General features: G+C 45.2%; 1 protein-coding gene across 1 annotated transcript; it reads left to right on the top strand.

Annotated features, from left to right (window-relative positions):
- Positions 1–1,441: 1,441 nt before the first annotated feature.
- LOC106604296 (cytoplasmic polyadenylation element-binding protein 4) lies at positions 1,442–18,718 on the top strand. The gene is given in 13 exon segments (XM_045717915.1): positions 1,442–1,589; positions 2,628–2,979; positions 2,982–3,956; positions 6,074–6,169; positions 7,588–7,678; positions 8,765–8,815; positions 8,985–9,008; positions 12,214–12,390; positions 12,579–12,668; positions 12,804–12,922; positions 14,837–14,951; positions 15,097–15,278; positions 15,481–18,718. Coding segments are annotated over 12 exon segments (2,244 nt in total). The 5' UTR covers positions 1,442–1,589; positions 2,628–2,883; the 3' UTR covers positions 15,709–18,718.
- The last annotated feature ends 3,758 nt before the right edge of the window (positions 18,719–22,476 follow it).

The raw sequence follows: 22,476 nt of genomic DNA, 5'->3' as shown, positions 1-22,476 counted from the left end.
AATGGGGTCTGTTTGAATAGACTAAAATGAAACATGACATGCTAGCTCCATCCTTGTGGCGCAGTGGAGTAACTCCATGGATAGAGAACATAAGTTCAAGTCTCACTGACACTGACGCTGTGCCACAATAAAAAATACATGTGTTTGCATGATTAATGGCTAAGCAAATGAATTTCAATGTGTCCTATCTGTGCTTGGAGTTCAAATTGTATTGGTCACATACACGTATTTAGCAGGTGTAGCAAAATGCTTGCGTTTCTAGCTCCAACAGTGCAGTAATATCTAACAATACACACAAATCTAAAGTAACGGAATTAAGAATATATAAATATTTGGACGAGCAGTGTCAGAGCGGCATAGACTAACATACAGTAGGATAGAATACAGTATATATGAGATGAGTAATGCAAAATATGTAAACACTATTAAAGTGACTAGTGTTCCATTATAAAATGGTCAGTGATTTCAAGTCTATGTATATAGGGCAGCAGCCTCTAATGCGCTAGTGATGGCTATTTAACAGTCTGATGGCCTTGAGATAGAAGCTGTTTTTCAGTCTCTCAGTCCCAGATTTGATGCACCTGTACCAACCTCGCCTTCTGGATGATAGCGGGGTGAACAGGCAGTGGTTGTTGTCCTTGATGATCTTTTTGGCCTTCCTGTGACATTGGGTGCTGTAGGTGTCCTGGAGGGCAGGTAGTTTGCCCCCGGTGATACGTTGGGCAGACCACACCACCCTCTCGAGAACCCTGCGGTTGCGGGCGGTGCAGTTGTTACCAGGCGGGGATACAGCCCGGCAGGAGGCTGTCAGTTGTGCATCTTTAAAAGCTTGTGAGGGTTTTAGGTGCCAAAACAGTTAACCTATGCTAGCTGTCTTGTTGAAACATGTCCTCAGAACATTATTTTGTTACCTTCAAATAACCTAGAATTTCCGTTCTCAGAACATTAATGAAAACTTTCAGTTCTCAGAATGTTTAAAAAAGTTCAGTTTTACCGTCAGGAAATGTATGACTTCATTCCCACAACCAATAGGAAACTTCAAAGGAACAAAATGTGCTTGCTGAGTCAAGATTGGCCTCTTATCTTGCCTTTTTCTTGTGTTTAAATGTGTTTAATAAACCCGTTTAATCATAGATGAATATCACACAGAAGTCTTGACTGACTAGATTTTTAAATGCAGGGAGTACTGAATGTATAAAATACATCTAGTTTGAATTTTGTGCATTATTTGCCTGCATGTGGAACTCCACCCATGAATTTCTCAACATCCTTATTTGGGCTGAGAACGTCTTGAACGCAGTGCTATTTCATTGAAAAGGCGTGAGATGGGTGTGGTTTACCCACACATATCCAATTAAACGCCATTCATCTGTGGAAAGGGGCGAGGCCGCAGAGGGAAACCCTTGCAGTCTGTGGGTGGGAGTTGGAGGAGGGGGCGGGGTTATGAGTCGGAAGTGTCTCCCTACTGGCCCAGCTGTCATCGACTAGAAGAGACCATTCGTACCGGTTGACTTGGAAATGCAGAAAATTGAAAAAAGATGAAATATGGCAACATCTAGGAACCATAAGGACATGACGACAATTTAGAGGTACATAATGCACGATATAGAATCCGTTACAGAAATGTAATGTCGTACCAGAGAAATGCACTCATGTTTATACCCGTAGTTTAGAATTGCACAAAAATTATGACGACAACGATTGGTGCTAAGCTATGACATTGAACACACAGGACACGAAACCGACGAGGTCGTTTAAAGATACACACACCATTTAATACCAATATCACCGCAGATCCAGCCCGTGTATCGCTGTCGGTTGAATTTTCGGATACATTGTTTCATTTGTCATCGACATTGTTGCCTATCTGCTTCGATTGCTCGGCTACAATGTATCTACTGTAGTAGCTTGTCGGCTATTACCCTAGCCTAGCGGCTTGTATACGGGGAACTAGGCTACCCTAGATTCAGCATAGACAAGAAACGTCACCAGTATTTTCTTCTTTAACTGGTCGCGACGGAGGAGGTCATTGCAGAAAAAAATCTAGATATTCGGTAGGTGTTGGTGTATTTACCTTCATTTTAACGCACGGGCATAGACACACACCACACTGCATATAGACCTCATATAGACCAACACTGATGATCATAATGTGTTTGATTGACAGGGCACATGGAGCCCAATGCAGCAGCTGTTAGCTTGCTAGCCACATAACGACCTTTGGGAAGAGAAACGTCAACTAATAGCGTAGCCAGCCTGCTTGGTGCTATGTGCTTCTACCGCAGCTAACCTACGCAGGTTAACTCAGGTGTTTTCTGTTGTGGCCTGCTAGTGCTACTGCTATGCTAAGTCTGTTATTTTATCATGTAGTCTTGGCCTACTGTGGCTGAGCGAGTCAATGATTTAATCTCATTGTTACATCACTAGCAGTCTGCAGTTGCAGCAAAGTCACTGCAGTTGGCAAGGCTGGTGTTGTTTTGGATGGCCTGTAGGATCAAATTGTGGAATGATAGCCTTTGTATTTATGTCCCCCCCTGTCTCCCCCCCTCGACCCTCTCTCCCCCCTCCCTCGACCCTCTCTCCCCCCCTCCCTCGACCCTCTCTCCCCCTCCCTCGACCCTGTCTAGTCCGCTTCTCACCCATCTCCCCCTTTTTACCTCACCCACTGTTTTCCCTACATCACCTTTCCCTCCCCTTGCTTTCTCGCGCATGCCTTCACTCCTGTCCTCTCCCTCACCCCCTTTCTCCCTTCAATTCCTCCCTCTCTCCCGCACTCCTCTCCTTCCCTCCCCATGTTATACAGTAGGAAATAGGCCTAGAAGACACTGAGATAAGAAGAACCAAGTTGAGGAGGAAACATCGGCTTTACCCCGGGATTCATAAATGGACGACTACGGCTTCGGAGTCCTGGTGAAGAATAACGGCAGTGGCAACAAGTCTGCTTTCCCTGTGAGGATCCCTCCTCACCTCCAACCCCAGCCCCCCACCTCAATCACCCCGCCAACCCCCCCAGCCCCCCTTCATTCGTCAACAGCACCTCGGCCACCAATGGAGGGGGTAGCGCCTGGCTGTTCCCCTCCGTAACACCCCACAGTAACATGCAGGATGAGATCCTTGACTCCGACAAGTCCAAAGCCCTGGACCTCCAGGACCTGCAGGAGAAGGCCCAGCCGCAGGCCGTCTCCCCTGGGCAGCAAGAGGCCGGAGGTGGCCTAGGGGAGCTGGATGGAATCCTTCCCGAGGACGGCTCCATGGAGAAGGGCTCGTTGGAGACCGGTGGGAAGGAGAAGCTTAGGGGTGGGATGGACTCCCCTCCGGTGCTGGGGGGGTTTGACTACCAGGACAGCCTGGGGATGGGGACGTCCGGAGCCCAATCCACCACCACCTCCTCCTCCTTGACCTCCTTCAACAACTGGTCCCCGACCATACCTTCCAACCCCTCCCCCGTTATCGGCGAGGACGTCGGGGGTGGTTTCTTTGGCCCGGCTGGTTCCAACGCTAACGGACCCCAGATGCTGTTCCAGAACTTCTCCCACCACGCGGGGCCCGGCTTCGGAGGGGCGGGGGGCAGCTTCTCCCCCCAAATCGGCCCGGTCTCCCAGCACCACCCTCCTCCCCACCACTACCACCCCCACAACCAGGGGGTCCCCCCTCAGCACCGTCGCTCTCCAGCCCCCCCCCACCCTCCCCAGCCCTCCTTCCCTCCTCACCCCCACCGCTCTGGAGCTTTCACCCAGCTGCCCCACCTGGCCCCAGCCCAGTCCAAGCCCCCCTCCCCTTGGGGCAGCTACCAGAGCCCTGCCCCCCCCACTTCCACCTCCTGGAGCCCCGGGGGAGGTGGGTACGGTGGCTGGGGAGGGTCACAGGGGGTTCGTGAGTACCGCAGGGGCCTCAATGGAGGGGTGACGGCCCTCAACTCCATCTCACCACTTAAGAAGTCTTTCCCCAACAACCAGGTACTGAACTAGCTAGATATACTGCACACTCCCATCTAACAACCTGGTACTGAACTAGCTAGATATACTGCACACTCCCATCTAACAACCTGGTACTGAACTAGCTAGATATACTGCACACTCCCATCTAACAACCTGGTACTGAACTAGCTAGATATACTGCACACTCCCATCTAACAACCTGATACTGTTAATGTACAGTTGAAGTCGGAAGTTTAAATACTTAGGTTGGAGTCATTAAAACTCGTTTTTCAACCACTCCACACATTTCTTGTAAACAAACTATAGTTTTGACAAGTCGGTTAGGACATCTACTTTGTGCATGACACAAGTCGTTTTTACAACAATTGTTTACTGATTATTTCACTTATAATTCACTGTATCACAATTCCAGTGGGTCAGGAGTTTACATACAGTAAGTTGACTGTGCCTTTAAACAGCTTGGAAAATTCCAGAAAATTATGTCATGGCTTTAGAAGCTACTGATAGGCTAATTGACATCATTTTAGTCAATTGGAGGTGTACCTGTGGATGTATTTCAAGGCCTACCTTCAAACTCGGTGCCTCTTTGCTTGACATCATGGGAAAATCAAAAGAAATCAGCCAAGACCTCAGAAAGAGAATTGTAGACCTCCACAAGTCTGGTTCATCCTTGGGAGCAATTTCCAAATGCCTGAAGGTACCACGTTCATCTGTACAAACAATAGTACGCAAGTATAAACACCATGGGACCACTAGAGATGAACGTACTTTGGTGCGAAAAGTGCAAATCAATCCTAGAACAACAGCTAAGGACCTTGTGAAGATGCTGGAGGAAACAGGTACAAAAGTATCTATATCCACAGTAAAATGAGTCCTATATCAACTTAACCTGAAAGGCCGCTCAGCAGGGAAGAAGCCACTGCTCCAAAACCGCCATAAAAAAGCCAGACTACGGTTTGCAACTGCAGATGGGGACAAAGATTGTACTTTTTGGAGAAATGCACTCTGGTCTGATGAAACAAAAATAGAACTGTTTAACCATAATGACCACCGTTATGTTTGGAGGAAAAAGGGGGAGGCTTGCAAGCCGAAGGTCACTATCCCAACCGTGAAGGACGGGGGGTGGCAGCATCATTTTGTGGGGGTGCTTTGCTGCAGGAGGGACTGGTGCACTTCACAAAATAGATGGCTTCGTGAGGAAGGAAAATTATGTAGATATACTGAAACATCTCAAGACATCAGTCAGGAAGTTAAAGCTTGGTCGCAAATGGGTCTTCCAAATGGACAATGATCCCAAGCATACTTCCAAAGTTGTGGCAAAATGGCTTAAGGACAACAAAGTCAAGGTATTGGAGTGGCCATCACAAAGCCCTGATCTCAATCCTATAGAAAATGTGTGGGCAGAACTGAAAAATTGTGTGCGAGCAAGGAGGCCTACAAACCTGACTCAGTTACACCAGCTCTGTCAGGAGGAATGGGCCAAAATTCACCCAACTTATTGTGGGAATGCTCGTGGAAGGTTATCTGAAACGTTTGACCCAAGTTAAACAATTTAAAGGCAATGCTACCAAATACTAACTTAGTGTATGTAAACTTCTGACCCACTGGGAATGTGATGAAAGAAATAAAAGCTGAAATAAATCATTCTCTCTACTATTATTCTGACATTTCACATTCTTAAAATAAAGTGGTGATCCTAACTGACCTAAGACAGGGAATTGTTACTGGTATTAAGTGTCAGGAATTGTGTAAAACTGATTTTTAAATGTATTTGGCTAAGGTGTATGTAAACTTCAGACTACAACTGTATATGGCACACCTCATACCTGTTAAGACCGGATGTCCCAAAGGCCTCAGAATTATGACTAGATTAACCATATTCATATAACAGCCTACAAGGAACTAGTCAATGATTTTTCTTTCATTTCAATGTTTTGCCAAACTCCAATTGTACGTGATTTAGTTGGTTATGATATAATTTCTTCGCGACCGCAGGCTGTAATCCAGCTAATGCTGTTGTCTATTGAGCCATAAAATAAATAAACTCTATCATGCGCTTCAATGGTACAATCACATGGGACTATCCCACATGTACTACATGGGACAATATTATATAATATTGTCCCATCTTCCAGGTTCCCTCTCAGAAGTATCCTCGTAATAACTCTGGGTTCAACCAAAAGGCCTGGATGGAAGACAGTATGAGTCGCACTGACAACTTCCCTTTCCAGGTGAGAGAAGTGATGAGCAAACTGTAGAGAAAATATATTTATCCACCCTTATAGGACAATGAAAATGGACTTGAAACATGCTTCTATATTGTTAAAACCAACACATGCAGCTTTGTAAAGGCATTTTTGATACAAGTATCAGAGCCAAATGATATGTTCTGATCTGTGCAATACAGTACACATCAAAGTAAATGAGAAGAGCAAATATGATCTAGTTACTAGTAAGTAGAGCATCTGATAACATCAATGACAATTAGGCCAACAAAACTTTTTTCATTATGAAATTCACAGTAACTATGTATTGTTGTATATGTAGTCTTATAGATCTGTGAATGTGGTGGAAAGCGTATGCCATGAAGAGGCCTAATCCGGTAATCAGTGTTCATCCCCAAAAAAACACCATTCTCTCTGTTTAGTGCATTACTTTAAACCAGAGCCTGGTCAAAGGTAGTGCACTATACAGGGAATTAGGTGCCATTTGGTACGGAAACTTCAGCCTTCTCCTTTTGTTACAGATGTTAAATACGGAAACCCCAGCCTCCTTCTTGTTAGAGATCCCACAGCGCCTGTATGACAAATGTTGACATACTGTCATCTCACTTCTGCAGGCTTTGGCCCTGTTTGAATACATAAAGAAGGCCCTGTTTGAATGCATAAAGAAGGCCCTGTTTGAATGCATAAAGAAGGCCCTGTTTGAATGCATAAAGAAGGCCCTGTTTGAATGCATAAAGAAGGCCCTGTTTGAATGCATAAAGAAGGCCCTGTTTGAATACATAAAGAAGGCCCTGTTTGAATGCATAAAGAAGGCCCTGTTTGAATGCATAAAGAAGGCCCTGTTTGAATGCATAAAGAAGGCCCTGTTTGAATACATAAAGAAGGCCCTGTTTGAATGCATAAAGAAGGCCCTGTTTGAATACATAAAGAAGGCCCTGTTTGAATGCAAAAAAAAGGCATGCATCCTTTCTTCTTTGAGGTAAACGCAGATCTGACATGACCTGTATTGGCTAAAGCAGTAGGGTGTAAGTCTAGCTTTAGCGTTCCAGTCACACACAGATCAGTGATTACTTCAAGGAAGGGATTATTTGAAAAGCATTCAGTGTCTATCTACAGAGACGGGCATGTGATACAAAAGCTGTAGATGGCCTACATCTGGAGATATCTCTGTAGAATCAGAGAAATAAATTTTGGTGGCATTTTATTTCATAAGCGTCACCACAGAACCACTCTGTGGATGTGTAACTGTTTAGTTCTAAAGTACCAGGACAACATAGTTCTCATCTATTAACAAAGCAAAACTGTGTCAAGGGTCTTGATTAGAACCTACCACGGGTTCTAGCGTCAGAATGGTTCTGTGTTCCTGTTGTTAGAACACCGCAGGCTAATCATTGTGTTCCCGGCCTCTGTGTGTCTCCCAGCAGGAGAGAACCCGTTCCTTTGATGGCTTCAGCATGCACTCTCTGGAGAACAGTCTGATTGATATTATGCGGGCTGAACAGGATTCCTTGAAAGGTGGGTTTCTCTGTTTCACGCAGTATGAAAGAACACCCTGGGCCTGTATTCACAAAGCGTCTCAGAATAAGATTTTTTTTTATTTTTTTTTTAATTTTTTTTTTTCCTTTAGAAAAATAATGAGTATGATTATATGTACAAGGGGGACCTGATCCTAGATGCTTTGAATATAGGCCGTGGTATTCTGTAATACCCCACAAACATTGAGGAAATATTAGCTGAACATACAGTAATGGCATATTTTCAATTTAGAGACAGAAGATTGATGTCGCTTAATTCTGACCGGTTGGTAAAATGTCTAGCTGCGCTAGTGCAGGATAGAGGAGAAACGGCTAAACTCTGTCTAAACGTACTCCGTCACACACGCTTACCTGTTTTAAGTACTGCTATGCTGCCACTTTGATCCATGTTCCACTCTCCATTCTCTCCACCACCATGAATTAAACATTTGGGTTACGTTTTGTCGCATACCATCTCGGAAGACATGTTTTATAGCCAAGACCCAGACTGCTCTTCAGAAGGAGTTTGTCACTATGTTCATTTAGGCCAGTCCATCACTTATTTCCCCTCTCTGATCATGCATTGCTATCTGTTGGCTGTTAAGTCAGTTCTCTGGATGCTTTGATTTTTCTGCTGCTCATCTCAATTCTCATTCTCCTCAGTACATCACAGAACAGCTACAGTTGTTGAAATATGGTGGCTGTATGGAGTGAGAATGCGGTGGCTGTATGGAGTGAGAATGCGGTGGCTGTATGGAGTGAGAATGCGGTGGCTGTATGGAGTGAGAATGCGGTGGCTGTATGGAGTGAGAATGCGGTGGCTGTATGGAGTGAGAATGCGGTGGCTGTATGGAGTGAGAATCGGCTTTATGCGGTGGCTGTATGGAGTGAGAATGCGGTGGCTGTATGGAGTGAGAATGCGGTGGCTGTATGGAGTGAGAATGCGGTGGCTGTATGGAGTGAGAATGCGGTGGCTGTATGGAGTGAGAATGCGGTGGCTGTATGGAGTGAGAATGCGGTGGCTGTATGGAGTGAGAAGGCAAAGTAATATGCATATTCTAACTGACTTCGGTCTCTTCCTCTCCAGGTCGCTATGGTTTCTCTCACCAGGGCGGAGATGGGTCTTTGCCCATGAATGGTATGGAAATGTTATTTTGCCTCAATACTATAAAGTTTATAGCTTAGTTCAGCCATTCACAATACAGGTAGTCAATTGGATGCAAGTTGTTCATGGAGTGTACATTATTTTGTAACCCTGTGCTGTTAAGAGTTGGTATGAAGGTTGTTGTCTCTTGTTTTACATGCAGCTAGGAGCTATGGCAGGCGACGAGGTAAAGACAAACCCAAAATGTCTTCATGTTTTAGCCTAAGTTATGTCATTATTTGCAAATCGGCCATTACACAGTACATGCTGTCTGTCTGGTTTGGCCTCTGTGTCTGAAGTGTGGGAATAGGGTGCCATTTCAGATGCAACTTGTCTGTGTTTACCTCTTAAATGCTGACTGTTCACTAGTCCCCGACTGAACCTGCAGAGGAAGACTTCAAGTCCCCAGGGAGGATTTGAAATGAATATAATAAAAAAAACATCAAAATAAAATGTATTAATTCAATCCAAATACTATAAAGCATTTGATAAGAACTTCCGTGTAGATTATGTGGCCTGCTTTATATACTTAACATGGTGAAGTGTTGAAATGGATTTCCAGGCTGTCTTTATTGCAATTGTGCTGACTGACCATCTCACAGATTGCTATATTAATAACGTTCAACACATGAGTTTGTTGTGAAATCTGATCATATGTACAGCGCAACAGCAAAAAAGATCAGCTGACATGATTGTCGGATGCCTGTTTCCTGCTGGGTTTTTATGACCTGGCTGTGGTGGCTTGTCACTAGACTTTACCAAAGCATCAAATCTTGCAAGCGCTTGCGGAAATCGTGTTTGGTTTCATGATCATGGTTCTCTTTTGTCTTCATCACAATGAAAAATTGCTTTATTTGAGTTAATTTGATTTCAATCAATGTACCGCAATTTTATTGTAGGTGTATTTATTTGGGTACAATCTTTCCCTTTTTCGACGACTCAGTCAAATAGACCTGATCCAAGCTCCACAGAGCTGGCCTGGTTAAACGGAGCTGGCCTGGTTAAACGGAGCTGGCCTGGTTAAACGGAGCTGGCCTGGTTAAACGGCGCTGGCCTGGTTAAACGGAGCTGGCCTGGTTAAACATCCACAATGGTTGTTGGAAAGGACAATGTGAAAATGAATTATCGGAGCCGGCACAGTATGGTTTGAAAATAAATATTATAACCACAAATAGGTGGTTAGTGGCATAAAAATGTCCAGGCACTCGTGTTCGGTTTGAAAGTTAAAAAGCCTTTAATGTATGGGACATTAAAATACTTCAATGTATATCAGCTTACGTCTTCATCAGGGTGTCTGGGTTAGTACGGGTTTGGGTTGGCAACATGGTGTGAAATAAGTCCAGGGTGTCGGTCGGGGTTAGTACGGTTTGGGTTGGCAACATGGTGTGAAATAAGTCCAGGGTGTCGGTCGGGGTTAGTACGGTTTGGGTTGGCAACATGGTGTGAAGTAAGTCCAGGGTGTCGGTCGGGGTTAGTAGGGTTTGGGTTGGCAACATGGTGTGAAATAAGTCCAGGGTGTCGGTCGGGGTTAGTTTGGGTTGGCAACATGGTGTGAAGTAAGTCCAGGGTGTCGGTCGGGGTTAGTACGGTTTGGGTTGGCAACATGGTGTGAAATAAGTCCAGGGTGTCGGTCGGGGTTAGTAGGGTTTGGGTTGGCAACATGGTGTGAAGTAAGTCCAGGGTGTCGGTCGGGGTTAGTACGGTTTGGGTTGGCAACATGGTGTGAAGTAAGTCCAGGGTGTCGGTCGGGGTTAGTACGGTTTGGGTTGGCAACATGGTGTGAAATAAGTCCAGGGTGTCGGTCAGGGTTAGTACGGTTTGGGTTGGCAACATGGTGTGAAATAAGTCCAGGGTGTCGGTCGGGGTTAGTACGGTTTGGGTTGGCAACATGGTGTGAAATAAGTCCAGGGTGTCGGTCGGGGTTAGTACGGTTTGGGTTGGCAACATGGTGTGAAATAAGTCCAGGGTGTCGGTCGGGGTTAGTTTGGGTTGGCAACATGGTGTGAAATAAGTCCAGGGTGTCGGTCGGGGTTAGTTTGGGTTGGCAACATGGTGTGAAATAAGTCCAGGGTGTCGGTCGGGGTTAGTACAGTTTGGGTTGGCAACATGGTGTGAAATAAGTCCAGGGTGTCGGTCGGGGTTAGTACGGTTTGGGTTGGCAACATGGTGTGAAATAAGTCCAGGGTGTCGGTCGGGGTTAGTACGGTTTGGGTTGGCAACATGGTGTGAAATAAGTCCAGGGTGTCGGTCGGGGTTAGTAGGGTTTGGGTTGGCAACATGGTGTGAAATAAGTCCAGGGTGTCGGTCAGGGTTAGTACGGTTTGGGTTGGCAACATGGTGTGAAATAAGTCCAGGGTGTCGGTCGGGGTTAGTACGGTTTGGGTTGGCAACATGGTGTGAAATAAGTCCAGGGTGTCGGTCGGGGTTAGTACGGTTTGGGTTGGCAACATGGTGTGAAATAAGTCCAGGGTGTCGGTCGGGGTTAGTTTGGGTTGGCAACATGGTGTGAAATAAGTCCAGGGTGTCGGTCGGGGTTAGTACAGTTTGGGTTGGCAACATGGTGTGAAATAAGTCCAGGGTGTCGGTCGGGGTTAGTACGGTTTGGGTTGGCAACATGGTGTGAAATAAGTCCAGGGTGTCGGTCGGGGTTAGTACGGTTTGGGTTGGCAACATGGTGTGAAATAAGTCCAGGGTGTCGGTCGGGGTTAGTAGGGTTTGGGTTGGCAACATGGTGTGAAATAAGTCCAGGGTGTCGGTCGGGGTTAGTAGGGTTTGGGTTGGCAACATGGTGTGAAGTAAGTCCAGGGTGTCGGTCGGGGTTAGTAGGGTTTGGGTTGGCAACATGGTGTGAAATAAGTCCAGGGTGTCGGTCGGGGTTAGTTTGGGTTGGCAACATGGTGTGAAGTAAGTCCAGGGTGTCGGTCGGGGTTAGTAGGGTTTGGGTTGGCAACATGGTGTGAAATAAGTCCAGGGTGTCGGTCGGGGTTAGTACGGTTTGGGTTGGCAACATGGTGTGAAATAAGTCCAGGGTGTCGGTCGGGGTTAGTTTGGGTTGGCAACATGGTGTGAAATAAGTCCAGGGTGTCGGTCGGGGTTAGTTTGGGTTGGCAACATGGTGTGAAATAAGTCCAGGGTGTCGGTCGGGGTTAGTACAGTTTGGGTTGGCAACATGGTGTGAAATAAGTCCAGGGTGTCGGTCGGGGTTAGTACGGTTTGGGTTGGCAACATGGTGTGAAATAAGTCCAGGGTGTCGGTCAGGGTTAGTACGGTTTGGGTTGGCAACATGGTGTGAAATAAGTCCAGGGTGTCGGTCGGGGTTAGTACGGTTTGGGTTGGCAACATGGTGTGAAATAAGTATCTCATCTCTACCGATCTATTTCTCTGCCTTCCAGGTCACTCTAACCTGTTCCCTATGGAGGACGAGCGGTCCTTCGGAGAGGATGAGTCAGGTGACCAGGGACTTCCTGGTTTAGGATCCGCCCACTGTTTCCCACACCTCAACGGAGAGCGAGTGGAGAGATACTCACGCAAGGTGTTTGTGGGAGGACTGCCCCCCGACATAGACGAAGGTATTGATCAATGAACAGAATAATTCACCTTCTACAATGAAGTTCTGAGTTAAAGACGATGAGAGGCGTCTGTTTTCTATGTTAATGGGTCCCGACATGTGATGTCAGAGGCTTAAAGGCTGTGTGCTACAACTACAGGGTCCTGAAGAGCCTGTGTAGCTGACCGTCTTTGACTCTTTCATTCTCAGATGAGATCACTGCCAGTTTCCGCCGGTTCGGTCACCTGTTTGTCGATTGGCCCCACAAGGCTGAGAGCAAGTCCTATTTCCCACCCAAAGGTGAGTCTGATATGGTCACATTCACCAGGAAATACTCGGGGCCCTAGGAATGACGGGGACACTCGGGGCCCTAGGAATTAAGGGAACTAGATGAAGGTCATGAGAGTATTGAGCTCTTTCTTTCCCCCCCTCTAGGTTATGCATTCTTACTGTTCCAAGACGAGAGCTCTGTCCAGGCTCTGATCGATGCCTGTATCGAGGAGGATGGCAAGCTCTACCTCTGTGTCTCCAGCCCCACCATCAAGGACAAGCCTGTGAGTGGAGCTTTACGTGTCTGTGACACACGACCCAGTCAGTCTTGGTGGGAGTTGTCAGTCTAGCACTGCTGGTAAATAGTTGTGAGATCTCCCCAGTCCTCTCACCTAGTTCAGCCCTGCCCTCTCACCTAGTTCAGCCCTGCCCTCTCACCTAGTTCAGCCCTGCCCTCTCACCTAGTTCAGCCCTGCCCTCTCACCTAGTTCAGCCCTGCCCACTCACCTAGTTCAGCCCTGCCCACTCACCTAGTTCAGCCCTGCCCACTCACCTAGTTCAGCCCTGCCCTCTCACCTAGTTCAGCCCTGCCCACTCACCTAGTTCAGCCCTGCCCACTCACCTAGTTCAGCCCTGCCCACTCACCTACAGTAAGTCAGCCCTGCCCACTCACCTACAGTAGGTCAGCCCGGCCCAGTCTACTCACCTAGTTCAGCCCTGTCCACTCGCCTAGTTCAGCCCTGTCCACTCGCCTAGTTCAGCCCTGTCCACTCGCCTAGTTCAGCCCTGTCCACTCGCCTAGTTCAGCCCTGTCCACTCGCCTAGTTCAGCCCTGTCCACTCGCCTAGTTCAGCCCTGCCCACTCGCCTAGTTCAGCCCTGTCCACTCGCCTAGTTCAGCCCTGTCCACTCGCCTAGTTCAGCCCTGTCCACTCGCCTAGTTAGTTCAGCCCTGTCCACTCGCCTAGTTAGTTCAGCCCTGTCCACTCGCCTAGATAGTTCAGCCCTGCCCACTCGCCTAGTTAGTTCAGCCCTGTCCACTCGCCTAGTTAGTTCAGCCCTGCCCACTCGCCTAGTTAGTTCAGCCCTGCCCACTCGCCTAGTTAGTTCAGCCCCTGCCCACTCGCCTAGTTAGTTCAGCCCTGCCCACTCGCCTAGTTAGTTCAGCCCTGCCCACTCGCCTAGTTAGTTCAGCCCTGCCCACTCGCCTAGTTAGTTCAGCCCTGCCCACTCGCCTAGTTAGTTCAGCCCTGCCCACTCGCCTAGTTAGTTCAGCCCTGCCCACTCGCCTAGTTAGTTCAGCCCTGCCCACTCGCCTAGTTAGTTCAGCCCTGCCCACTCGCCTAGTTAGTTCAGCCCTGCCCACTCGCCTAGTTAGTTCAGCCCTGCCCACTCGCCTAGATAGTTCAGCCCTGCCCACTCGCCTAGTTAGTTCAGCCCTGCCCACTCGCCTAGTTAGTTCAGCCCTGCCCACTCGCCTAGTTAGTTCAGCCCTGCCCACTCGCCTAGTTAGTTCAGCCCTGCCCACTCGCCTAGTTAGTTCAGCCCTGCCCACTCGCCTAGTTAGTTCAGCCCTGCCCACTCGCCTAGTTAGTTCAGCCCCTGCCCACTCGCCTAGTTAGTTCAGCCCTGCCCACTCGCCTAGTTAGTTCAGCCCTGCCCACTCGCCTAGTTAGTTCAGCCCTGCCCACTCGCCTAGTTAGTTCAGCCCTGCCCACTCGCCTAGTTAGTTCAGCCCTGCCCACTCGCCTAGTTAGTTCAGCCCTGCCCACTCGCCTAGTTAGTTCAGCCCTGCCCACTCGCCTAGTTAGTTCAGCCCCTGCCCACTCGCCTAGTTAGTTCAGCCCTGCCCACTCGCCTAGTTAGTTCAGCCCTGCCCACTCGCCTAGTTAGTTCAGCCCTGCCCACTCGCCTAGTTAGTTCAGCCCTGCCCACTCGCCTAGTTAGTTCAGCCCTGCCCACTCGCCTAGTTAGTTCAGCCCTGCCCACTCGCCTACGTTAGTTCAGCCCTGCCCACTCGCCTACGTTAGTTCAGCCCTGCCCACTCGCCTACGTTAGTTCAGCCCGGCCCAGTCTACTCACCTAGTTCACATCTAGTTGTATGGACTTTGAAAGAGTTATAAACGTTATATGAAATTTGTTAGCATTTTCTAGATGTCATATGGGTGTTATCTGAATGTTGTCTGGCCGTTCCTCTAGGTCCAGATCCGTCCCTGGAACCTGAACGACAGTGACTTTGTGATGGATGGCTCTCAGCCTCTGGACCCTAGGAAGACCATCTTCGTAGGGGGGGTGCCACGTCCTCTACGCGCAGGTACTGCACTGTGTTTGTGTGTTTGTGTGTGAGAGAGAGAGAGACTCAGCTACAGTAATGCCTAGGCTTTAGCTCAGCAGGCTAACACTGTCTGGCATGACACTCAGTCAGCCACATCATCAGCCTATATGTGTTAATGTTCCAGTGGAGCTGGCCATGATAATGGATCGTCTGTATGGAGGAGTGTGTTACGCTGGCATCGACACAGACCCTGAGCTTAAGTACCCTAAAGGAGCGGGCCGTGTGGCATTCTCCAATCAGCAGAGCTACATCGCTGCTATTAGCGCTCGATTCGTTCAGCTGCAGCACGGCGAGATCGACAAACGGGTGAGTCAGTCTGGTCTTTGGTACTTTAGCGGAGCCACACACATTTTGTCCAGGAGAAAAACCAGAGACCTCACACGAACAATAGCTAAGCTACAAAATGGAGCTGGATCTGAGCTTTTCCCCTCTGGTTTCTCTCTTGTCCCATTCCATCTGGGTATGTTTCATCTCCTCTTTCCCCCTCTGTCCTCCCCCTGTCCCCCAGGTGGAAGTGAAGCCATACGTGCTGGATGACCAGCTGTGTGATGAGTGCCAGGGGACACGCTGTGGGGGGAAGTTCGCTCCCTTCTTCTGCGCTAACGTCACCTGTCTCCAGTACTACTGTGAGTACTGCTGGGCCGCCATACACTCCCGGGCCGGACGAGAGTTTCACAAGCCACTGGTCAAGGAGGGGGGAGACCGACCCCGACACATATCCTTCAGGTGGAATTAGGGAGGGAGGGAGGGTGACAGGCTATGTTGTAGAAAACAAATGCACTTTTCTTTTTGCTGGTTCCTATTTAGTTTCAAAATGGAAAAAAAAAGAAACTTAAAAGCTTAATTTAATCTTTATTTTTTTAATCAGACATTCTTCTAACCAAGTAAATGCTAAGAAGAAGTAAAACGAAGTGAAAGACATCCCTTTTTGAATTTAAGTTAAGGTGTGCATGAGTACTTGGCTGCATTATTAGTATGAGAAGAAGTGTTTCTTCTGACTTGACTGTATTTTATTTTCTCACATTAGCTGGCGAAGCTGCTTACGTTTGTTGTCAAGAGTAACATATATAAAATTTGAGAGCTATGTGCTGCACCTCAATCAGTATATTAACTAGAACAGTTGCGTTTTAAATGGTGCACTTATTTTGTTACTTTACGCATGCAGGATTAGATTAATAATTGTATTGTTAACCAAAGGTTGAGAGCAACTGGTCAGGTTAAAGTTCAATAGTGAAAGAAATCCACTGCAGGAGGGCAGACAGACTGACACTTCCCTTCATCATAAATAAACTGTTCAGAGTACATACAGGATTATTTCAGAAAAAAAATGATCCCCTTGGTATCGGGCCTGACATCGATTACTGGTATCTGTTTCCAGATCATGGTTTAAATTGACTCTTTGTAGCCAAAATGGGCAAACCAAAGATTGGCCTAAAAACAAGTGATCAAAGCCAGTTGATTATCTGAGTGGTTTAAGGACTATAAGACTCCATTTTCAGGTTCAGGAGGTCAGTAATGCTAGTGCCGTTTTAAGTTGTGAAATTGAGGAGAGGGGAGAAACAGTCTTTGGAAAGACACTTTCAGCTGATAAAGACAAGAGCCCTAGCTGTCTAGGCAGGGCTCAGGTATTGGCAGTAGTATTAGCTCACTTTATATTGTCAGGGATATTAGCACTGGACGCTAACATGCTAATGTTGTAGTACTAGTAGGGATGCACAGTACAGTGGTAGCTAGCTACAGTGTTCCCTGAGTGACTCATAGTATGCAGCCTGGTACTATGTGCTTTAGTGTTAACCAACTCCTCTGGCTATCGTTGTCCAGCTAATTAACACAGAGAGGAGTTGGCTAAAGCAGAGACAGACAGGACTACCAGGCTAGTCTCATGGTGATCTGACGTACTCTCTACCATGACTGGAGTGTAGAGGAAGTAGATCCGAGCTGTGGCGAATGGATTCTAGCTGTGGAGGATGAATATGTTAGTAGTTGGACACTCTTTGAAGAACTTGCTGTCACAGAGATAAAGATATTATTTTATACATGGCCTGCTGATTTTTGTACAGTGTTTTCTAGCTGATTATTTTGTCATGAACATATATAAATTTATTATGCACTACTTTTCTAAATATTTTTTTCAATAGTCATTTTAGGCACATTTTTCACAAGATGGGATAACTCCTTTTGCAATACCTCATTTTTTTCACTTGGTGAAAAATAATTTTGTACCTTTGTTACTAAGAGATCTGCATTTATGGTAAAACTTAATTTAAAAAATAAAAAATGAATGATATTAATATAATTTTCAATTTAGCTTTTTATATATTTAAGTGCTGGTAAATGTTAAATTGTCTGGTGTGATTGTGTAGAGAAAAAGAGTTAGCCAATCATGTACAGTACAGACTTCTCTTTCATAATAATAAACCATAAGTACTGGATCTTAAGGCATGACAAGACCTTTCTAAACTTATTTTGATAGTCTTGAAACATATATTCAGCTTGTAGTGGGTAAGGAAAATCTTGGGGAAATGTTTTGGCTTGGATGGATGAGTGAACCCTTGTTCCCTTGTATCATCAGTGAATCATGACAGGTGTTCTAAAAACTATTTAGATTCTCATTCTGGAACTACCTGAAGGTTCCAGAATGTTCCAGTTATTCTAGGCATGCATGACGTAATACAGAATAACAACATGACTATTGACTAGTATTAATGCAGAAAACTATTGTAATGCTCTAGATCTCTCTTTGTTTTATTTTTGTATGAGTTTTTAAGTTCTCTTTCAGATCACATATCTATCCTCTCTTTCTCACCTAAAGTCTGCCTCCCTCACAGACAGACCTGCTGTACATGCAGGATACCACATGAGTTTAGCCATGTAGAAGACACTTGTTCCTAAAGAGACTTGATCACTCCACCCCTGTGATGTGGCATGCTTTGGGACATAGACTTGAATGTGATTCATGTTGCAAGTTAACTTTGAGCCCTTATGTGCAATACTTGTTCTTTCCTAAAACAGTTTCTCTCTTTCTGCAATGTAAATCATTTAAACCCATATAAACCATGTAATCATTAAAACAGGATTATTTTCTCAGTCTATTGTTCATGCTGGTGTCTGCAAAGTAAAACAAAAGATACTTTCTACTAATATATAACTGAATTTATTTTTAAACATTATTTTGTGCTTATTCAATTATTTTGCTACTACCATGCTACTGTGATTAAGAAAACATTGTGTATATACTAAGTTGATAATGTATTTAGCATTTGTTATATTTTCAATTGAAATGTAAAACTATAATTTGGATCAGATTTTTATATTTTTTTGGGGTGATGTGTTGAACTTATTGATGTCTAGGTTTTCTAATTGCTGTTTGTGCGCCACATTCAGAGGAATAATGTCTGTTAGTATTACTTGATTGCGAAACATGTCAATAGTTTTTAATGGTATGTTGGGAAGGTTGTATTTATTAATATACCTTTTTTACTTGACATCATCTTGATTTTTATTATGGTCATTTCGCATTTATAAGTTCCAATTTGTATATTTCTTCCCCCCCTCCCCCCTCCCCTCCGTTATGTTAAGTGGTAACAGATGTCAGTTTTTATAGTTGGTTTGTAGAACTGAAGTAAAAATCAAGATCTAAAGTCATATAATCATCTGCAGCCAACTATTTATAACTGTATGCATACAACATTTGAAGTATTTGTAATGTGAGATGTTGAAAGAATAAAACTCAGCTGTGAGGAGAACAGTGGTTGAAGTGAATTTCTTGAGGAAAGCAAGGTTGTGTGTGTGTGTGTGTGTGTGTGTGTGTGTGTGTGTGCTGCTAGGTTTGTACAGGAAAAGGAAAACGCACAGGTTCTTTTTTTCAGTACATTCCTTTTGAACCCTACACCCAAATAAACTATTGACTCAAACACTTCAATGTCTTATGTTGCTGAAAGTGGACATAACTCCCCTCCATGGATTTAAATCCATTGGATTGGTATAAATATTATGTTACACCAGTCCATTCCTTTTTAATCCATGATGGGGAGTGAGTAAGTGCACACTTCATGGAGAAGATTGTCCCTCCTCACAACACCAGTCTTTCTACATTGTTTTGTTCCTCTTTTTATTTGTGTGAAAGGTGTTGTGACCCTTGTTAAATGCATTTGACTTGACTAGAAGGATAGAGAATTGGACCATAACTGTTGAGCGCAGCTGCGTTGTGACAGAGACCATCTGGCCTGATGAGCTGAACCAGGTCAGAAAGGGCAAATTATAGATGCAGGCAGATCCAATCCTCCAGCCCGGACCTTTGGCTCCTCATTACCAACAACGACGGATACCTAGAGGGTTGAAAGTGTATTTGAAAGTGGGCTCAGCAGGCCACTGCAGTATGCGCTATTACATTTGTCAGAAAAAGAAAAACGCCATCTGCTGGCGAAGAGAAACCATTGTAATGCAGCATGGAAAATATCTTATTTACATCAATCAATTTGGCTGGCAGTGGCAAATTGCACTGCTCTTTTGGTCAGTGAGTGACAACACTAATGTTAACCAAATAAGTGATTAGCAGCTAAATTGATAATTAAATAGTGAGTTGTTGCATCTCGAACTAAATCAACAGATTCATGTTTCCAGACTGGGCACGTGCAGCTAATCCGCACTGCTCGAGCTAGGTAGGGAACGGGCTCGAGACTGTCCGTTAACTAGCCTAGCTAGCCGGCAGCGTTTCTTTACAGACTAACTTTTACTAACTAACTTCAAATGATTGTTGATAAACAGGCATAGAAATAAGATGCCAGGTGCTCAGTTCAAGGCTGTTTACGTGCCAAGTTTTGGATCTCAATCCTCACGATGTAGTCAAAAAGATGGACAGCAAACGAATGAGTACTTGATCGAGTTGTCCAGCTCACGGAGAAGACAATATAAATTGTCAAGAAAAAAGATCAAATTAACGAAGTGTAACAGCAAGCCTGCACTGTCCAAGAAGAAACGAAAGGCTGAGAGAAGGTCGATGCCTCCACCACCACCACCCGTGACAGAGAGAATGACAGCTACCCGAAGACAAGGTGGAGGAGAGAGATCACAACAACAGAGACGGAGAAGTCCTAGATGTAACTACACTAAAATAACGTTATCCAGAATATTGTCAGAATAAGTAGTTAGCTATCAGCAGAATGTTTTCATGTGATGGTCTAGCTAACTAACGTTAAGTTGGGTGCTATGTCAATGGTAGGCTACCCAACTCAACCCTGTTAGAATTCTTTAAAGGTGAATTCATCCATCGTAACTTCCTAGAAGTATTCACTGATTAGAATGAAAAAACATGAATACATGTGGGTCGTTCAGTTTACCTGTCCAATCATGTCTAACCAGTGCTAATTTCAAGAACGCTAGGAAGGAAGGAATCACTTTTAAATCTTTTAAACGGGGCTGCAGCCTCGTTCCTTCCTTGTTCCTCCATGTCCAATACAGGCACTCCTCAGAGCATGATGAAGGAAGACCTCTTCACCTTCTCCCAGAGAGACGAGCACACATCAACCAACCAACCTGTACATTTGATGCTGTATTACAAATATTTCAGATTTATTTGTGCGGTTTGTGTCTGTTGCCTCCATTTCCTGGCAGTCTGGCAGCTGTTGAATTGTGTTACCTGTCACAGACCTACCATTATTAAACTACTGTACTGTCTCTAACCTACAAAGTTTTTATCTGATGTTGATGTGGGCTTTGCCATAACTCTGTTACTTCTCTCTCCTCCCCAGCAGTGGGCAGCCAGACAGGCTGTGTTGAGGACCATCGGTAGGATGCTGCAGGAGAACAGCAGCATCAGAGAGAGACTGGTCTCCCTCAGCCATAGCAGTCAGGTTATACATTGAACTCAGTCTCAAGACTAGATTACAATCTGGGAATGATACATAGATTATGGAACTTCTCTTTCCCTCTCAAACTCAGGAATGGAATAGTTTTATTTGTTCTGACCAAGTTTATGGACTACCTGGCAAATGTTCTGATTTTGTTCTGACCAAGTTTATAGACTACCTGGCAAATGTTCTGATTTTGTTCTGACCAAGTTTATGGACTACCTGGCAAATGTTCTGATTTTGTTCTGACCAAGTTTATGGACTACCTGGCAAATGTTCTGATTTGAGATGGAATGAAGATAAGGTTATTTATTTTACCTGAAACTAAACCTGTATTGTACATTTCGATGTATCTGTTCCTATAGTTTCCTCTTTAATAGACTCTGGTTGAAGAAATAGACTATAGGTTGGTTTTGATGGGAACACAATTTCCGTTATGTCTGGTGAACTATAACAGGGCAGCCAACCCTCCTGGAGTGCTACAACTGGGTATGAAGGCTGTTGCACCAGCCCTTCTTCCTCATGGAGAACCTCACCTCTTTTTCCACTAGAGGGAAGTGTCTCTATTTTTTTTGTGTGTGTGTGTGTGTGTGTGTGTGTGTGTGTGTGTGTGTGTGTGTGTGTGTGTGTGTGTGTTAGATACTGTACACACAATACTGTACACTCAGCCACCTAAAGGTAGAATACACAGGTCAGCCACAGCTCAACTTTCTCAGTCAGAGGTTCTCAGTAGAGCCTCTGAGTGTCCCAAATGGCACCTTATTCCCTTTATAGTGCACTACTTATGAACAGAGCCCTATGTGTTTGTTTCCTACTCCTTATTCGTGAATTAACAACCCACAGCCAACATGTGTTTCCTGTTCCTTATTAGTGAATGAACAACCCACAGCCAACATGTGTTTCTGTTTCCTGTTCCTTATTAGTGAATTAACCCACAGCCAACATGTGTTTCTGTTTCCTGTTCCTTATTAGTGAATTAACAACCCACAGCCAACATGTTTCTGTTTCCTGTTCCTTATTAGTGAATGAACAACCCACAGCCAACATGTTTCTGTTTCCTGTTCCTTATTAGTGAATTAACAACCCACAGCCAACATGTTTCTGTTTCCTGTTCCTTATTAGTGAATGAACAACCCACAGCCAACATGTGTTTCTGTTTCCTGTTCCTTATTAGTGAATTAACCCACAGCCAACATGTGTTTCTGTTTCCTGTTCCTTATTAGTGAATTAACAACCCACAGCCAACATGTTTCTGTTTCCTGTTCCTTATTAGTGAATGAACAACCCACAGCCAACATGTTTCTGTTTCCTGTTCCTTATTAGTGAATTAACAACCCACAGCCAACATGTTTCTGTTTCCTGTTCCTTATTAGTGAATTAACAACCCACAGCCAACATGTTTCTGTTTCCTGTTCCTTATTAGTGAATGAACAACCCACAGCCAACATGTTTCTGTTTCCTGTTCCTTATTAGTGAATGAACAACCCACAGCCAACATGTTTCTGTTTCCTGTTCCTTATTAGTGAATGAACAACCCACAGCCAACATGTTTCTGTTTCCTGTTCCTTATTAGTGAATGAACAACCCACAGCCAACATGTTTCTGTTTCCTGTTCCTTATTAGTGAATGAACAACCCACAGCCAACATGTTTCTG

The sequence above is a fragment of the Salmo salar genome, chromosome ssa05 (assembly GCF_905237065.1).
Source record: "Salmo salar chromosome ssa05, Ssal_v3.1, whole genome shotgun sequence".
In the NCBI taxonomy this organism is placed as follows: Eukaryota; Metazoa; Chordata; class Actinopteri; order Salmoniformes; family Salmonidae; genus Salmo; species Salmo salar.
Note: the sequence above shows the minus strand (reverse complement) of the source record. Positions and strands in the feature narration are given on the sequence as shown.